The sequence below is a fragment of the Lagopus leucura genome, unplaced genomic scaffold, assembly GCF_019238085.1.
Source record: "Lagopus leucura isolate 7727_CA_CO unplaced genomic scaffold, USGS_WTPT01 Super-Scaffold_100001, whole genome shotgun sequence".
NCBI classification, from domain to species: domain Eukaryota; kingdom Metazoa; phylum Chordata; class Aves; order Galliformes; family Phasianidae; genus Lagopus; species Lagopus leucura.
Window position 1 is genome coordinate 7818135 of NW_024962262.1, and position 19286 is coordinate 7837420.

The 19286-nt window shown below is 41.9% G+C and overlaps 2 protein-coding genes across 2 annotated transcripts in view; one reads left to right on the plus strand and one right to left on the minus strand.

Annotated features, from left to right (window-relative positions):
- NBEA (neurobeachin) overlaps window positions 1-19286 on the plus strand; it is a 466212-nt gene that overhangs the window by 315584 nt on the left and 131342 nt on the right. The window lies entirely within an intron of this gene.
- On the minus strand, window positions 296-1469 carry MAB21L1 (mab-21 like 1). The gene has a single exon (XM_042867405.1). It carries the CDS (start codon window positions 1412-1414, stop codon window positions 335-337), a length of 1080 nt encoding a protein of 359 aa, XP_042723339.1. The 5' UTR covers window positions 1415-1469; the 3' UTR covers window positions 296-334.

The window sequence follows — 19286 nt, forward strand, 5'->3', positions numbered from 1 at the left end:
GGCCAATTTCGCTTTTCCGGGTAACACACTGATTTTTTATTTTTTTAATTTTTTTTTAAATTATTATTATTTTTCGCGGGAAACTGCAAAACCGTGACGAGGACCGGAGGAGTGATGCTTGCGGTTGCGGTTTGTATTCGCTTTTCTCGGTGAAGAGCCTACGCTATATTCCTTTTTTTTCTTCTTTTTTTTTTTTTTTTTTTTTTTTTTTTTTTTTTTTTTTTTTTTAAGAGAACACTGTTTGCAATGTCAATTGGAAATCTCTGACTTTTCGAACGGGAAGCTTAAACTTCGTCAGGACAGAAGCCGGTTCGGGCCCTTTTAGGGCTCCCCTCTAAAGTTTCTCCAAACTTTTCGGGTTGGTCAGTATCTCCCTGGCCAGCCGCCACGTCTGTTTGGCCGCGTTTTCCAGGGCCGAGTGAGGTTTGCCCTGAAAGAGGTCTAAGTTGGGCAAGAAGTAGTGCGGGCACCTCCTGCACTGCAGGCAGGAGATGAGCTGCAGCAAAATCCCGTTGAGCCGATCGCCCAAGCACGACTCGTCCCAGTCCGACTCCCGCGGGTGCTTTTCGCATTCGTACGAAACGAGAGTCTTCATGTGGTAGTTGTTGAGCGGCTGGCCCGGCAGCTCCAGGTGCCGGTCCCGCAGCGTTTTGAGGATGGAAAGGCATTTCTTCCTGCAGCCGCCCATCTGCAGTCTGTTCTCGGCTTCGGCGAACTGCAGCACCCAGGCGTCGCTCTCGGCCGAGCTCTGCTTGCCCGCCAGCGAGTGGCACTCCTTGGAGAGCAGGTTGAAGCCCTCCGCCTTCACCTCGGCCACGCGGTTGGGGCCGGGCCAGGGGATGTGGGGCAGCGGCCAGTGGGCAGCGCTCCGCGGCCAGATCCCCGTGCACTTGAAGGCGGGCGTGATCTGCACCACGTACCTGTCCCTGATCCTCAGCTTCACCTCGCTGGTGTCCGCCACCATCTTTACCACGTCCCTGTAACTGCACTTATCCACGGCTTGGGCCACCAGCGTCTGGAAGCGGGAGCGGATCTTGCGGGCCGAGAGGTAGCCCGAGGCCGTGATGAATTCCACCCAGAGCGACATGCTCCGCTTGCGGCCGTCGCTCAGCTTCAGCACGGCGCAGCCCGGCAGGGAGCCGTCGTCCACGAAGTTGAAGACCCCCATCTGGTTGAGATAGAGCACCACCTCGAACTCGGTGGGGGAGATGACTTCCAGGCCCTCGTAGCGGTTGTCCATCTCGTTGAGGGAGCTGATGAAGCGCGGCTCCTGCACCTCCACCTCCTTCAGCACGTCCGACACCACTTTGCACACCTCGCGGATCGTCTTGGCGATGGCGGCTTTCCTGGCTTGGCACTTCTCGTTGTAGTACTTGTTCAGGTGGTACACCAGCTTGGCCTGGGCCGCGATCATGTTGGGGCAGAGATCCGGATTGTACACCGGAGTCTCGCAGTAGGCTGTGGGATCCAATGCGGCTGCTAAGGCGGGAGCCAACTTCGGGGAGAATCGGGCTGCCGCCTCCGGAGTGGAACGCGCGGCTCCCGCGGGCGGCGGCTGCTCCTCGGATGCTCTCTTCCTGCTTTTTGGGATCGGCCGCGGCGGAGTGTGCGGGGCGGGGGGGCGGGCGGGGGGCCGGGGCGGGGGGGGGGGGGGGGGGGCGATGCTTTTCCTCCCCCTTCTTTTAAAGGGTCCGGGAGCGAGAGGAGAGCATCGAGAGCTGCACCTTCCCCGGCAGCGAGAAAAACAAAAGTTGCACTGAGACACAGCGAGCCTTCCAGTAGTCGAAATAAGAGAACCTCTTCGTATTTATTTACGTTTTCCCGTAGTAATCACCGTGTGTGTGCGGGGCGGTTAATCAGACGGTGGAAAAAGTGCCGCGTGTGTGTGTGGATATGTCAGAGGCGCTGCCTCTTGGTTTGTATAAGAGCCCAGATGCACTCGTGTGGAAATTATAAAGGCAGGGCCAGGCGGGCGGGCGGCCAATCGCCACTGGGCTCGTCACTGCAGCCTCTCGCGGCTCCAAGCCGGCTAATTAATCCCTCTCCAGGAGATAGATCTGTGTACACACACACACGCACGCACATACACACGGCAAGGCGGTGACGGGCAGAAAGCCCCCGCTCCTCCGCGCGGTGGGAAATAGATGGAAGCCGCTCTCCTTTGCCTTCGGCTCGGGCGGTGTTGGCGCTTCGGAAGGACTGGCACACAGGTGTGGGGCACGCACCCCGCGCACCGGCCCCGGCCTCAGCCCCAGCCCCGTCCGCCTCCCTCCGCCCGGCCCTGCTCGTGCCCGTGGGAGAGTTCTCCTCCCGTCGGAGGGGCCGCCCAACGGGGCAGCTTATCGGCGGCGATTCAGAGCCCTTCGGAATAAAACATTCCTCCAAGCTCCGCGATTCGCGTGCTTTTAGCAGATCGAATCGATGCGGAGGCTTAGCGCGTTTCGGTTTTTTGTGTTTGTGCCTTATGAGAGTAGAATCAATAGCTGAACGTCTTGTTGGCTTTCCCTCCAAGGAACCAGCGGCGGATAGAAGGGAAAATCCCATCCGCTGCTTCCCCGCTTCGTGCCCGCACCCCGCGGTGCGCTCTGCTGTGTGCGGAGGTGCGCGCTTGGCTGCTCCGCGGGTATCCATTGAGTCGGAACGCGGCAGGGAAAGAGGGAGGGAGGGAGAGAAGGACGCAGCGGCCGCGGAGCCGCAGCCTCTGACAGCGCGGAGCCGGCGTGGGACGCGCGCTCGGCACATCCCTCCTTCAGTTCCTTCAGATCGGGACCTCGATCTGCAAAACACCCGGAGAGTCAAACTCTTCTGCTCTGCAGTATTTGCTGGAACAAACCCCTACGTTCTAAAAAAAAAGAAAAAGAAAAAAAGAAAAAAAAGAAAGAAAGAAAGAAAGAAAGAAAGAACTGACACCAAAGCTTTTCATCGCTTGTCTTTAAGGAATCCTTAAGCCGCTTCCCGATTATTAATTCTTAAAGTGGTGTCACAGCCCTGTCTTTCGCTGAGGAGAGGTCACGACGTTAGGCACTTTTCACGACATTCATTCACCGTATCCACACGACCAACTTTATTGCACAGAGTGAAGAATACTCCCACTCGGCGCTCGCCCTCCCTCGCTCTGGCTGCGGGCGCTCCGTGCCGCTTCCTCCAGGAAGCTGCTGGGAATCTTTTGCTGCCCATCGGTACTACAGGGCTCAGTGCCCTGGCCGCGAGACCGCAGGTGACAGCTCGGCCCGCAGCCGCCTTCCCTCTGGCGGCTCGGAGCCGGGAGGAGCCGCTCGCCGCCCGCCGCCCGCGTCTGGGGGCGGTTTCCCGGCGGGCGGGCGGGGGCGGCCGCCGAGTGGGCCCACGTGGCTCCCCCGGAGCGCTGCCGGCCCCTCTCCTTCCCGGCCGCCGCCGCTGCCGCCCACCCGGGCCCGGCCCGCTCCCCGCCGCCGGCCGAGCCGCGCGTCCCGCCCCGCCGCCCCAGAGCGCGGGGGGAAGGGGAAGCGGCGGAGCCGGGGCCGGCGAGCGGGTCCCGGGTCAGGAGGAGGCCCTCGGCGGTGCGGCCCCGCGGCGGTGCGTCCCCACCCCGGCGCCTCCCGGCGCGGAGTCTCCTTCCCTTCGTGGCCGGGGGCGGTGGCTGCGTGTCACCGGGAGCTCCTGAGCCGGTTGAAAACGAAAGTTGAGCCGCGCGGACGGAGGTTTTGCGTGCCCCGTCTCCTCCGAGGGGAACGGCCGCTTCCTGGGGATGACGACACGCAGCCCCAGTTCCGACACGCGATTAGCGTCGTCGGCCGCGCGACAGGGATGGGAAGCGTTCGGGAGCGGGGAGCTTTGTGCGCGCCCCGTAGGTTCCGCGGAGGTTTCTGAAGGCAGAAGTGCCCGTAACTGCCGGCACTCTGAATTTTCACAGTGTAGCAAAATGAATGGAAATCAAAATGACGCCCTGTGTGCCAAATCAGAGCTTTCCGTAGATGATATGAATATCAGATAATGCGTTTTATGTGTATTTGTTGTCTCTCGGTGGTGCGGGTGCGTTGTGAGTGTCAGACGTAGCGTGGGCTGGGTTATGGTTAGCGCTAAAGTTTACGATTAGTTTCGCTGCATCACTTGGGTTCACACGTAAAAACTACGCATTCGGCAGTTTGAAAATACGGGCATTTGGGCGTTGCTGCCACCGCTCAACCACTGAGATGTAAATGCGGGGGTGACCCGAGCGCCGCAAATGGCGAAAAGTCGGCGGTGTGGTTTGGGTTCTGAAAACGGTGATATATAACTGCCACTACGTAGTACAAAATAGGACTATCTGGGGAACTTCTGACCACTCGGTGCCGTTCGTTTTCCTTCGCGTTTATCGATGCGTCCTTAATAAATTATAAAAGGAAGGAACACCTTTTCATCACCGAGTTTTATTTTTATATGTATGGAGTTGTTCTGGGGATTAAAATCACCTCGTTAAAATGATGATTGATCATTTGTCATATTAATGGCACCATCTGATATTGGTGACTTTTACCAAATGGCTGTTTTCTAGCTATTTTCCCCCAATTAGAGCCCTATAGCTGCCTTTGGTGAACCCTACTTGTTATTTCACATCTTTCTAAGTGCAGTGCCTTGTCATGCGGTGTTCTCGTTAACCACAGTGCCAAACAGTGCTGAAAACGCCTGACTGCAGGTACTCGCACACGCCTCCAAACTGTACATTGGAAAAAAAAAAAAAAAAAAAAAAAGTTGCGTTTATACGTTTCACCAATGATTTCTTTTCATACGGTGAAAAATACGAGCTAAAAGGCACACGCAGATGCATATACACATGAAGCGCTTACACTGATAGCACTTTATATTCCGTATTATGTGGCGATAGTTCTTCCGCACGCAACTGCTCATGAATTTTAAAGTTTTATTTTTTAATATCTGCCTATTGCGCTGGGGAGCTCGGAAAAAATGAAGCGGAGTTGATTAAATTATTTATCCCTGCTGCTGAAGTGAGTTTGAAGGCTCATTGAATGGATCTGATTTCTTAGCTCCTCTTTCTCCCCTTCCCCCCCTCAATTCATCCTGGTTATTTCATCCATATCATCCTGCCAGCAACAATAAATCCACTATTTTTTTCTTTTTCCTTTTTAGCAAGTAGGAAAACTAAAGACAGATATTTGTGGAGACTTTGCTTTAAATGTCACATTATCTGAAGTGCGCAGCATCTTTTTTTTTTTTTTTTTTTTTTTGTGAAAGAAGTTGATGGCACTTCAGATTTTCTGTACTCTTATTTGCATTTTACTTTTTGACTGCACTTTCAAGTTTAGGAATGACAGTGCTAAGCTGGAATGTAAGTTACAGAGGGTTTGTAAAAGCTTGAATATGATGACGTTATACACTTCTCTGCTTAGATTTTGGTGTATACACTTATGTAGAACTATGTATTCAGATGTTTTTCTTCCATTATCTACAGTATTCTGTAGATATATTTTTTTTTACTTTTGGGGTAAAAAAAAAAAAGTATTCTAGCTCACTTATGCTATACACAATTCACATTCGTTAGTGCTAAACTTAGCGTGTGTACATTTTCACTTTTCATTAAAAATAAAAATATGAAAAGAGTTTGTGTCAGTGTTGGACTTTGTCACCATAGCTCACGCGGATGAACAGTTAATGCTTTAAATTCTTCTAATCTGCAGTCTGCTAAGGGAAAAAAACAGCAATTGATTTGTTGTCTTTAAAATGTTACATCTCAAAAGTAAACATAGAGCTCGCCCAACTGCAAATTGTGATTTTAGCTAGAGCTGCAGAAACATCCAAGCAGGAAAAAAATGCATTGAATTATTCATTTGGTTTGCTTCTACATCAGCTTCTCCAAAGCCAGACATTCCTTCAATACAGCATTTCATTTAGGGAGTCCAACGCTGCTGTTTAAAAAAAAAAAAAAAAAAAAAAAAAAAAAAGATCTCCTGCTTTGAGAGTGTTCTTTTCTGCTGCACTGAGAAGAGTATGGAATCAGTGGGGATTAGCGCCTTTTAATCTACTACATCTGTAGCAGGTCATCCAACACTGCAGAGCTCTCATTACTGTTTCGTGCTGCATATGATTAAATGACTGAAAATATTCAATGTTGACCTTGAAAATAAAGCCGTATGTGTTGGATGAGCAGCTTCCTGAGACTTCATCTCTCAGCTAACCTTTCCCCTTGGTAACTTCTATCCCTGGAATATGTTATCTGAGGGAAGACCAGAGCGTTAGAAAATGTCAAGACTAAAGCATGGTACTATGTGAAATAAACCATTATGTGAATTACAGCATCACTCAGCTTCTTCATGCTACATTTTATGAGAAAACCAACATCTTGTTTGTCCGTTCGAAGTGGGAGAGTGGTGTGTCTTCAACAGATACACTTTTGGGACCGACGTTTTTCTGTAAGCTTGTTTCATGTCCATCAGCAAACTCAACTACACACTCTTGCAGATAGTTGCTAGAACTGCTGAAATCTGCAGAGAACATGTTGCTTCACATCTTTAAATGCTGGCCTATATACTGCTATTACTAAGCACCCTCTTTTCGTGTACGTTTTGTCTCGTTGTGATTTTTATGCTGATTTTTATGCTGCATACAATACATGTTAAGCCTTTGTCCTCTCTCCTTACAATAGCATGGGTATGGTAAATCACCTATGTAACTCATTTCATTTCAACTTAGTTATAAAAAGACATGCCTTGCATATTTTAATGCCAACTTCTACTTTTTAATGCAGCTTTTAGATATTTTCTTTCAAAATAAGGGTGAAGGGAGGAATTGAGTGAGTTGGTCATGAGTGATTAATATATTTCGTTGAACCTTATGAAGTCCCTGATCCTGCCAATACACATATGATTAGCTAAACAGTCGGCTGGTGCTGGTGAGGTCAGTGTCTTCTTTAGTCCAACAGTTGGTTAAGCCCATGGGCAGTTATTTGTAGGATTGGGGCCAAAGAAGGATAACAATTGGAGGTTAATTTATGACTAGCATGGATACAGAGTGCCTTTATTGTGTTTAAAGTATCAAACACATTGGTCATTATAATAAGGAAAGTATGTTTTTGGCCTGAGCATCTGGTCTTCTCTCAAGCAGGACCTCCCAGTTAATTTCATTGTTTTAGAGATGATACTGTTAGCTTAACACACTGCTCCCACAAAAATACTTTCCTTAATCTACTCTGTTTCTTAAATGAGAAAGATGAGGCTATTCATAGAAATAGGTGAAAGATTTTGCTTCCAAAATCTCAAGATTGACTTTTCATACACATTCACAAGTTCAGGACTATTTCTAGAACTCCCAAAAGGTACAGGATCTTTTAACAGTCTTAAATATAAGCAACATACTTGCTAAAAACACTTATTCATTGTTCCTAAAATATACTGGTTGTAACTGTAATATAAACATGTCAACCAACTTACTAGTTAGAGGAGAAGAGGAGAGATTTGTCGAGGAAAAGCTTGATACTAAAGTCTTCTGGCCTTTAAAATATATTGGTGCTCCCAGCACCACTCAACATTTTTTCTTAACTGGTGGTGTGTAATAATTGCAGAGCATAATTTTTTTTTATTTTTTTTTTTTTTTTTGTCTGGAGGAGAATGAAGACTGCAATTAAGAACACCAAATCACTCTGGTTCTCCACTTATTTGGGTATGAAAATTTAATATAGGTCACCTACTGCCCTTCCTACTTCTCTGTATCGTTTTTTCAGCGTAGCTCTAGGACAAAGTGTACAGAATGGGGTCCTCTGTGGCATAGTGACAGTGTCATTGAAGTGGGAATGACTGCAGAAGTGACAGTCTTGTAAATTCGCATCTTCAATACAGTTGTTGAAGGAGAAATACGAGCTGCTTATGGAAATATCTGTGTTTATCTTACTGCAGTATTGCCATCAATTTTCTTGAGAGTAGAAACAGATTTTGCTATTTGGGCATGTTATAGTTTATAATACATCAGTGCCATTGAAAAGAAGAAAAAAATATGGTGTTTCTGGTAGGGCAGTGACAATGTTCTATCCTAAGTCTCCATAGTTTCAGGTGTGCTGAAGAAGATACCTTTATTATTTCACATTTTAAAATCTTTATTTAGGGTTTCAGGTGATTTGGAATAATTATTTTGTAAAACTGAAGGAGTCTTCCAGGATTTTTTTTTTGTTCCTGTCATTGGTTAGTTTAAAGGTGTGAATTTACTTCTGTTGTGTGACATTTACTTGTCAAAAGTGAACTGCAAATGCATTCCTTATAATTATTTGTTTGGTCATTACCGTGGTAATTCTAAAGTTACGCAGTGTGTTCGGGCCTACTAAGAGAGAAGTTACTGCAAACACAAGGATTCTTGTTTTATCTTCAGTGAGTATTTTACCATTTCCACTTCTTGTTTTCTTATACAAATTATTTTTGGACACAAAGTGGCTAAATTGGCTTCAGTTTTGAAAATAACCTTATAAAAAGGAATTGCTAACAAATACAGAACTCTTGCTAGTACTTGGACGTGCGCAAGAGTGCACTGCATATGCTAGATTGTGCCGTATCTCTTGCAGTTCTTGTCTACACTTCAACAGATTGCTTCTTTAAGGAGGTAAAAAATGACAGCAAGTATGTTGGACAACAGTTTTCTCATTATATTCCATGAGTGCATTCATTATGTATTATTAGCCCTTAATTGCAAAAATGAAATAATATATCCATTTATCTTGGCAAACCCATTATTTGTAATACGTCCCTTACAAAACCGTGTGGATCAGCCTGAATCTTTTCTTCTATCTGTCCTATTTAGGTTTTTGTTGGATGAGAAAGAAACTTTTCACGTTAGATTTGTAACTAACTTAATCCACTCTTGGTAGGCAAACTGCGTATCTCGATGGAGTGAAAGAAGTCCTCTCTCCCCCATCCCCCAAAATTCAGTTCTTCATTTGTTTTGTTCACCACACTGCATTAACACAGTTTTCCCCTGTGTGCATCTGCCAGTGTACAATTTAGCCACGGGCATCTGTAGACCTTGTGGTGATCAGTATTGCAGGCAAAAGCCATATGTGTTTAAATAAAAAAAAAAATCTCTTTATTTCATTTGCTGTTTTAACTGGATGGATAACTTTTGTGCCTCAAGACAGAGGAAGAGAAAATAGAGAAATAATTAATTGCCTCTATTCTTGAGGCAGTTTCATTTTCCCTCTCCAATATGGAATGCTTGTCAGCTTTCCTGATAAATGACTGCATGTATTTGCATAGATTTTACATTAACACAAAAATTAGTTTTATTTGTGAAAAACTAGTTTACATAATAATGCAAAATCGAGCATTATGGATTATGTTTCCCAATTTGAGAGTCTGTGGAGAAGTGAGGGTTTTTTTTTTCTTTTTAAAATTCAGTGGTTTTATTTTCAGTGTCAGAGCATATTAGTTTTTAACTTTGTACTTTGTTTCTATAAGAATAACCAAATCGGGGTCTTTTCCTGTTTATAAACCGTTTCTTCTCTCTTTCGTAGATTGAATAATTGATGCTGCTGTGAAACCAACCTCTTTCATAGGTTTTTACACATCCCGTATATTTATTACAACCTTAAATATTAATTCATCTGCACAATTTCATGGCACTGTTTAGAAAAAAAAAATGCAGCAGATTGTCAAACATGTGCTAAGAATACACTCCAATGCTGCTATTAAAATAGCGGTCCATGAGTATTCTTTCAAAGCATTAATGTACTGCATTAACTTGTATTCCAGTGTAAGACTGCTTTTTTCCCTGTCCCTAATAACCTGCATATTTTAAGCAATTAGGCATCCCTGGCTTGAAGTGACAGTGCCATACCTGTCGTTAAAAACTGTTTTATTCATAATTGGTTGTGTCCATAAATAAATTTTGTGAAAATGTATTTTTTAAAAAAAAGTGAAGTGCCCTGATTTTGAGACAATTGCTGTTGTTTTCGCAGGAATTGAATATTTGTTCATATTAAAAATCTGATGTCTAAAAGTGCTAATTGTACATTGGCTTGTTCTCAATGCTGAAACAAGTGTAGATGCATTCACTGCTGTATAACAAAAAGGAAATATTGCCTCTTACGAAGCATGCTACAGTTAATGGCAACTTAAGGTAAAGGAGTGCCTTTGCCATTTCTTGAATCTGGGACACCCTAGGTGCCAGCTGTCACTGCTCAGCTAATGATGACAAATGCCCCTCTCTATGCAGATTGCAGAGCTTGCAGGCTGCTATGAAAGGCAGCCAGATTACCTTTCTTCAGATAGTAACTTAACCTTTTAAACTTGAGTGTCAAAATGAAATTATTAGCTGGGACAGTTTCAATATCTGTTTCTTTAAAAAAAGGAAAAAAGAAAAAAAAAAAAGAAAAGGAGGAGAAGGCAGTAACTTCAAATAATACGCTAGCAGCTCGTATTCACCAATTGTTCATCCTTCTCTGATGCTTTAAAAATAGGAAATTGCTGCCACTGTGCCTGTGAGCACAGAGAATTTGCTTGTGTTCAGTGCATAAATACTGCACGCTGACCTCCTGGTTGCACTGCGCATAAATGTGGCCACGTGGACCAGGTTCTGTCCTTGCTTACATCCACGCGGCATTGCTGTTGTGCAGATGTCACAGATCGCAGGTTAACTGCTGCTATTTATAAGAGACCTTAACTGAACTTACATATTGGGGATATACTCCGTTCTCTACATGACATTTCATGTTAGCATCCTAAAGTCATGAACCTCAGCTAGAGTCCAGTGTATGAAAATAACTGAGTGTTTACCTTTTAGAGCCTTTAGTTTCACAGAGCTCAGAGTCACTCAGGGTCACACAGTCAATTGTAAGTGACTAATTTCAATCCATTCTTCAGCCAGACCTTTGGAGTTATGTGCTGGACTGTTTTGGAAGTAGCTAACTGGTAGGGACTGTCACACAGTTTCTTCATTGCATGTTGAAAAAGCTGTACAGCATGAGCCCTGTATACAGCATCCAAAGGTGCAGGGTGTTCTTTGAGAGTGTGCCTGTATTTATGAAGGTATGTTTGTGTGCGTTTATACACTTAGTAGGCAATTAAATTGGTGTGTGAGCATTCATATTGATATGGGTACATGGGTAATCTGCAAACAGTACATATTCTCATATTAACATACTAGCACACATGTGCATGTTTAACTTGAGCATTACACTTACCATTAAATCAGTCTGTAAAATGAAGTGTATATGAATATCAGCTTCCCTCTGAGTGAAACATAAATTAGTTTCAGTAAACAAGTACTTACCTTCAATATTTTCACAACTGAATCTCTATAGAAGTGAGCAATAACAAAATTACAGAAACAAGGTGGAAAGACATTTAATGAGAAGACCAGGAACAGAGTCAGTTCTTAAATAATAAGAATAGGAAGGAAGGAAAAAGACATTTGGTATGATATTAAAGTGTAATAGACAGAAAATAGTTATTATGATTGGCAGAGAATGCAGGAAGCAGAAAAAAAATGAGTGCATAGTGAAGTTAAGGTGAGATCCATTTCACAGTAACTGTAAAGTGGTTGGTTCTGTAATAATCATTAAGGGAAGGTGGTCTAATCTGCAAATGTAATATTAATTAATACTTTCTTTTTTCCTTCAGAAAAAAAGAGTAGATCAGATACTGATACATGTTCTCAAAGAGCTTCAGTCAGTGTTGGCTTCTTTTTGTAGTATAGTGTATGAAATTGAGATGCTGTTTAATATACTTTAGAAATATTTCCCTTTACAGTTCAGAGATGTTTGTTTTTTTTCCTGTGAGTATGTTAGATTTAACATTTCTGTTTTGTTTTTATTTGTTTTTCTTTCAGACATTATGTTCAAAGTATTTAAAACCATACACGTTTCATTGTTTTGAGCAAGTGTGGCACAATCTGGGAAATAAAAGGGACAAAGGTCTAGTGTTTCATATTCAGCTTTCCTGGCTTGTTGGTTGAATAGGCATCAAATGAAGTCCAATGCCTATACAAAAGAAATGTTCCTTGTTTGGATTTGCCCCATCTGTGTCATCTGGTGGCTTATGCAATAGGAGGTGTTATCACATGAATCCAAATGCACAAGCCAGTTGTTTTATGGACTCTTTCTGTGCTTGGAGGAGTTTATAAGTTGCCCACTCTATTGTGTGTCACTCCCAGATGACACGTGTGCATTCTGCTGAGCATATTTTGGGGGTAATTATAACTAATGAAGCCTGGTACACAGCTTGTTCACAGAGTGATTTATTCTGCTGCTGTCTGATTCCTGAGACTTCTGTAAAATGGTTATATTGTGCATTCCACTTTGGACATGTATGGGAGCATGTGGTATTGAGTCAGTCTGAGAAAACTGAAATAATTTGTTACTCAGTGTACCACAGACTAATTACAAAGATATTAGCTGGGTACATCTGTTTAAAAACATAGGAAGGAATTGAAATTATAAATGAGATCTGTAACTTCAGGCATATCAACTTTCGTGTGGCCCCTGCTTAGTCATTAACTCTTCCCAGACTTGCAGCAAGCCACTTAGATGTACAGCTCAGAGTTCCTCTGGACCCCAACGATTAAGGTTTGGTTCCCTCTATACCTTCCAGCAAAGCAGATTTTATTCTGCAAGTTCTGATAACTTGTGATAGCTCATGGAAAGATAGATTTAAAAGTTGGGAAGAAAATACTCAAAAATTTTGCAGGTAGAAAACAATGAAAACAAAAAAAAAAAGGGAGGTTAAAAGTTATAGCAATGAATGAGAGGAGTGAGATCAATTTTGGCACACATTTCACAAAAAGCATTATGTAAGGATGGAAAACAACTGCTTAGAAAATACAGTTCGTGTCGTTATTAGTCTGCATGAGTAGAAAAATAGTTTTACTGAGAGTGAATTATTGTTTTCATCTGGTTTTGTGAAAATCACCTGGGATTTGTGCAGATTTGTGCACACAGTCACAACATGATGGGTGAAAAGATATCCCTAGTTCAAAAAGTGAATCATGCAAGCTGACATTTCTGCGTGAGTGTGTTAAGCAAGGGGATGTAGTCACTAGCAGACCTGAAATTCACCTCTGGCCTAACCTATCCCCACAGTGAGGCTTGCAGTATCAACAAAATTTATAAAAATCAGCATTTTCACTGGGAAAGGAAAGAAAACAAGAAGTAATTTCTACTGAGTTATTGTCTCATGAAGATAAAAGTGGAAGGAAGGTCTGCCAGTAACTTCATACTTACTCCTGAACTTGCATGGAACATGTTCTCCTAGTCAGAGTCTGTATGGAAGTGCTGTAAAGTCGAGATGATAACCGTCAGTAGGTAGGATTATTGGAGGAAAAGCTCTCTGTGTATAATGTGTATAGGAAAAAATAAAATTTGAAGACTGGCTGGTTTGCTGCGAACAACTGTATCATACTGTAGTAGTTATGTTGTTTTCTGTAAACAGAATTTGTTTTCAAACTGTGGCAAAATGAATGTTTAGCTTTATGCTTTGTTCTTGAATCCCTCTCTACATAAAAGTATGCTCTAAATACAATTTGTGTGTGATGATTTATGGCAGTATGAAATCTGACCTGGTTTGGGGTTTGCTGGCAGTACAGTTGGGATGGGTTTTAACTCTTGAGGGCTTTTAACATATACATTACCCACTTACATGCCTTCCATGCCAGGTGCATGGAATGAAGTAGGCTGTGTTACGAGAGCTCTGCTAAACTGGCAACGTATTCATTGAAATCCTTAGATAGGATTCACTTTGCAGGTGAAAATCAGAATTTTGCCCAATTTTAATGTTTTACTCTTCGTTCGTTTTGTTTGTTTGTTCTGTGTTAAATGAGCGTGACCAACTACAATGACTCATGAGCTAGAAGATGCCTAGAAATGGGTGGTTGTTTTCCTTGAAGAAAGATTGTTTAAAGAATGGTTAGGGAGAATTATGTTTTTGTGCTGTTAAAATATTGAATTTGTCAGATGTAGTTTTGTTTTCTCAGTAGTCTGCTCATGCTTAGTCAGAGTATATCTGTTATACATAACTTTAAAACATTTCATAATGTATTTAAGATTAATGTTCCAAATCAAGAACTATCTAAAATGATGGTGCTAATTACATCAGTGAAGCTTACGTGTCATTCTTTAGCGCTGACCAAACTTTAGTTTCATGATCTCATTTCTCATTTTAGTCAGCTGCCTCAAGAGTACTGTGCTTGCTTGCATCTGAGCTGAGTGTGGTCTTCTTAAAGCTGGGAATTGCAGATGTAATTTCATTCTCCCTGCTACTTTTGTTACTTCTGTAGCTGCATTCATTTTAATCATTTCTACTCTTTTGCTACTTTACAGGAATTTTGTACAAAAAGACTATTAAATTCATGTTGAACCTAAAATCTTACTTATACTTATTTATATCTTAAGGTCAGTGCATGTGATTGCCTTATCAGTTATGGAAAGATGAAAATCATTTTTCATTCTAGTAGCTAGAGAATAGTAGTAAAATAGTAGTAGAATACTAGTACTCATTGCCTAAAATGATAATCATTTAGCAGAAATTCTAACCAAGAATGTGAGTTGCTTGCTTTATTGGGCAAGAAATTCTTTGAGCTTCATGTTAGTGGGAACCTTGCCCTTTTGCTAGTAAACCTTACTCTTCCATTTTTCCTTGTGGTTTACCAGGTTTGTGTGGCCACTCTGCCCAGTTGCACTCCCTGTTAATTAGCAGTTTTAAAAAATGGTTGACTGAATACTGTTTGCCATATTCCACATGTGCAGATCAGACACAGAGTGGACAGGTTGGACTGCTTAAGAAATAACTGCTGGCACATCTGAGTTTAGTGAATGTGTAAGGAATTTGAACTCCATCCTCACACTGACTCTGTAGTACTGCATGTGATGATCAGTTCTGTGGGCAAAAGGTAGTGATTCAATTAAAAATTCAAGTTCTACATCAATTTAAGTTTATACAGCTTATATGGAGAAATAATTCACAAAAAAGAAGACAATAAAAGATTACTCTGTCTTTGAATTAGAAAAAAAATCAAGGGTGGGATGCAGATCAGATCAAAAAGATCAAAGAGAATAAATTTGAAATTGAAACTATTAGAATTTCCATGAAGAATTAATTTGAAAATGTCTGGCAAAGTTTATTTCATTGGAGGGAGGGGACTTAAAACAATGTGGAAGGAGTCAAATTGGGAAATCAGAGGACAAAAAAGAAAGAGATTAAAAGAAGCTCAGCTAAAGAATTACAGCGGAAGCAGGTAGAGTTTTCTTCATATAAATACCACACTAAACAGGAAGTCCCACTTTAAGGACTCTCTACCAGTGCATCTAACCACAGTGGTCCCACGTCATGACTCTGAGGTTGTGAATCATGCTGGCAAGTGTTAACATTTCCCAGGCTTACTCTTGACTGTGCTTGAACTGAGCCAGCATGAATGTAACTGCTGTTTTTGTGGGCAGAAGTCATTGTTTTGTGAGAGCAAATAAGTAGCTTTCCAAGAGCTGTTCTCGGGAGCCTCCGGCAGTGAAAAAAGCAGCCTTTCCAGCATCCTTCACTGACCTAGAGGTTAACCTGTCCAGAAGCTTATGCAACCTATACAGTAAGGGAAAGCTTTATTAGGATGGGAAACAGGATAAGATCAGGAAGAGCAAGGCAACGAAGAGAATGCAGAAGTTGAGAAGATACAAATATAATGAAGTTTGTGCCAGGTCTTTAAAAAGGTAGAAAATTATATTACACCTTGGCCAATCTTTCATTACATTCTGAATTCATTTCTAATGAGATAATGAAATATTTTTGGATGTACAAGCTGCTGAATTTGCTTGTATTGCATAGTACTCTATGTTCTTAAATTAACTTTTCTAAACATGGGTCTTACAGACCTTCATTCACAAGCCTACATTAATTGTTACTGATCTTTTTTAATATTTACAGATTGACATACACTTCCATGTTTAAGAGACATTTAAATGTTGTACTAAAGGATATGATCTAGTCGGGAAATATTGGTGATAGGTAAACAGATGGAGTGGGTGATCTCGGAGGTCTTTTCCAACCTTGGTGATTCCATGATTCCATATTGCCTTACAGAAATAAAAATAACGTGATTCTGGCCTCACTTTACTCTCCAATTTTGTCAAAAGCAAGAAATGTTTTAAAAATAAAGAAAATAATGGAAAAGGTAAAAAGGTTATAATGATGCTTGCTATTGTATTAAGTAGAAAGATTGTCATATGATTTCTTTTTTAAGGACAGTATAGCAGACTTTGTGTTTAAGGTTAGGACTGACGGGACTTGAAGATGAAGGTTAAAGGTGTGAAATTAAATTTCCATTAGATGTGATTTTATTCAGATTGGTTGAGTCTGCTGAAAATTCAGACAAAGTTGTTTGAATAAAATACAACAGCTAGTACAGTTAAGAATATTTCACCATCCTTGCACCTGATTGGATGAGTTGAAGGCCTAACAGTAGATAGACTGCCTGCTGCTGTCTGCTAAGCAAGCAGTGGTGTTGTTCTCAAGGTTTCTCAGAAATGCATGGTTCAGTGCGTGAGCACACACACAAGCACAAATCAGCTGCAAAATTCTCTTGTGAATAGGAATGTAGGTTCAATTTCCCTCCCAGGAAAACCCAAGAAAAAATCTTGGCAGTCATGAGCGAGGGGATGATGACATCTGTGTAACACGATAATAGGTTATTTTTTAGGTATGGCTGCAATAACACATTGCATCACCATGTTGCAAAATTGGACCTGTATTGTTGCTTTCTTCCTCCTTTTGATCCATCCATTGCTAACAAAGCTATTCAGTTTTGAATGGGGATGCTACATGTCTGAATCTTCCTTTGTGGTCTTCTTATTCATAAAATGTGCCTCTACAACCGAATACTACCATTCTAGTTCTGTTTGGCTTTTTTTTTTTTTTTTCCATGATATACCAGAAACCTTTATCATATTTTTGATGATGAATGAGAGAATGATTCTTCTATTTATAATGCCTAAGGAAGAGTTCAGAGCATTTCATAAATGCTCAGATTATATTCTGTCTGGAAAATCGCTGTTAGCTTACAAATACAGAATCTCTGAACTGATTTTAAAAATGGGTTCTTAATATTGAATTTGCATCTTTAACAAGAACAGTGTAATCATTGAATTGAAGGTCTAAATATCTGATTACTATAATCAGACATAAGTAAGTACTGAATTATAAGATATCTGTGTGACTGGATGAAATTCTGATCTGAGCTGACCAGTTTTGTGCCTCGTAGATGAGTTTCATCGTACATACTTTGCGCTTAGGAGACAGTTTTTCATAACCACACTTTGTTTTGTTTGGGGTGTTTTACTTAGCTGGCTTCTAGTAAAAAATATGTAAACTCTTCTATCCATGAAGGAAAGAAATTGCAGCAGCCATAATTCCTGTCATTAAATCTATTCATTTAGTGGTGCTAATTATTAGGCGGTTGCTACCCTGGCTAAAAAGACTCACAAAGAAAATAGTTTTGTGATAAGAAAGCAGATTTGTCTTACGTAAGGAAAACTGGATGTAATGCTCTGCACACTGCATTTTACAGAAACGCATAGGATCTGTTTACCTGGTTGAAATTCAAATTGTTTTATTATGGTGTCAATTCTTTGGTTTTGGCAGCACTTCTAAAGTGTCTATACACAAAAGGACTACCACAGTGAATGAATGCTAGTGTTGACACCACCTAACAAGCAGGGATTATGTGTTTACAGAAGAAGTAATATGATAGGTCAAGTATAAGAGGCACTTCTCAAGAGCACTTCACCACATAATGAGTGACTGACTAGAAAGTGCGGAGCTGCCACTCTTTGGCTTCGTTTCGGTGTTGATGCCTGCCTCTCTCCTCCAAAGCCCTCTTGATCATGTTCAGCTGCTCTGTTCTCATGTGGTGAATAATAGTAGAGTAAAGCTGCTTTTCTGTCTCATTTTTCTTGCTAATTTACACATTCAAGCCATTTTTTGTTTGCTATCCTTATTTGCTATTCCCTTTTGTCAAGGCACTGTTCTCTTTTTTGCCTCAGGCCTAGGAACTAATTTGAGCTTCTATAATTACTTCATGTTTTACACCTGTCTGCATATCATGCACCCCTTGTCTCTGTACTTAAGCTGTATATTTCCTTGGAAGGAAAAAAAAAAAAAAAAAAAAAAAAGAAAAGAAAAAGGCTAGTTCTCATACACAAGGAATCCCCAAGTTTCTCCTCTCAGTCTTCCTGCAGGAGAAACACAATTAAACTGTTGAGATGTTCTCAGCAATGCAGCTGACCTTTTGGGTTCATGAAGGACAAATGAATGCTGTCTGTTCAGACAGTTTGTGTTAAGACATTGTTGAGCAAAGAGCCCTGAGCTTTGTTCCTCTTGAATGAAGCGATGGTTGTAGTCATTTTAAAATCATTAAGACCCTGAATGCACGGTATCATTCTACAGTGTTTGCTCTACAGCTGCTCTTCTGCTTTAATAGCAGCTTATTAAATTTGGGTCAAGCGCACTCTGAAGAGTATCACAATGAAGAAACTGTTCAAAAAGTTACCTGTTTAAAAAAAAAAAAAGGCAATTGATTAGATTTTTAACTTAAGTGACAGCTGCAATTCATTGCCCGTTCTTTGTGGTGTCCTGCAGCCAGAGTGGAAGCCTTTTGTAATTTGGTCTTCATTTTGTAAAAGCTTTCTTGAATAATCCAGGGTTGCTTTCCACTCTCAGACCGCCTCAATCCAATTAGGAGTTTAACAAGGGTCAAATTAAGGAGACTTTACACTTCATGTTTGCATCATTAGCCAGAAGACTGTTTTGTGTGTGCACGACTGTGTGTCGAGGAGGAGGGGAGGCTGCAAGATGGGGCAGACACAAAGCTGTCATCCACCATGTGCTGCATCCTGGAGCTGAATGGAGGCACAGCAGGCTAGGAACAACATTTCCAGTTGTCTTTTGGGGCTGTCGTCATGTCGATTTCAGCTGGTACATCGTTGTTTGGAGGTTACAGGTGCTAGCTAGAGCAGAGGAAGGGGAGCGTGCTCTGCACCTCCTCTTTTCTCTCCTGGTAGCCTATTGTTATTGGACAAATGACTGGGAAGAGATGAAGTTAGAAATCTCTTGAGCATTCATTATTTTTGATGAGATGACAACTACCCCAGTTCCTTGCTCTCACTATTCGTGCTGTTTCCTGTTATTTTTTGAAAACATAATTTTTCTGCATGTTAAGTGTATTGTAGAGTGTGAACTTTTTTATGCAAGTGGATTGTTAGCAGGCTTTCCGAAACCCAGTGTGTGTATGAAAGGCTACAAACATCCGCCAGTATTTTCTGCAATAACAGATAATCTTCTGAAAATGGCACTGGTTTT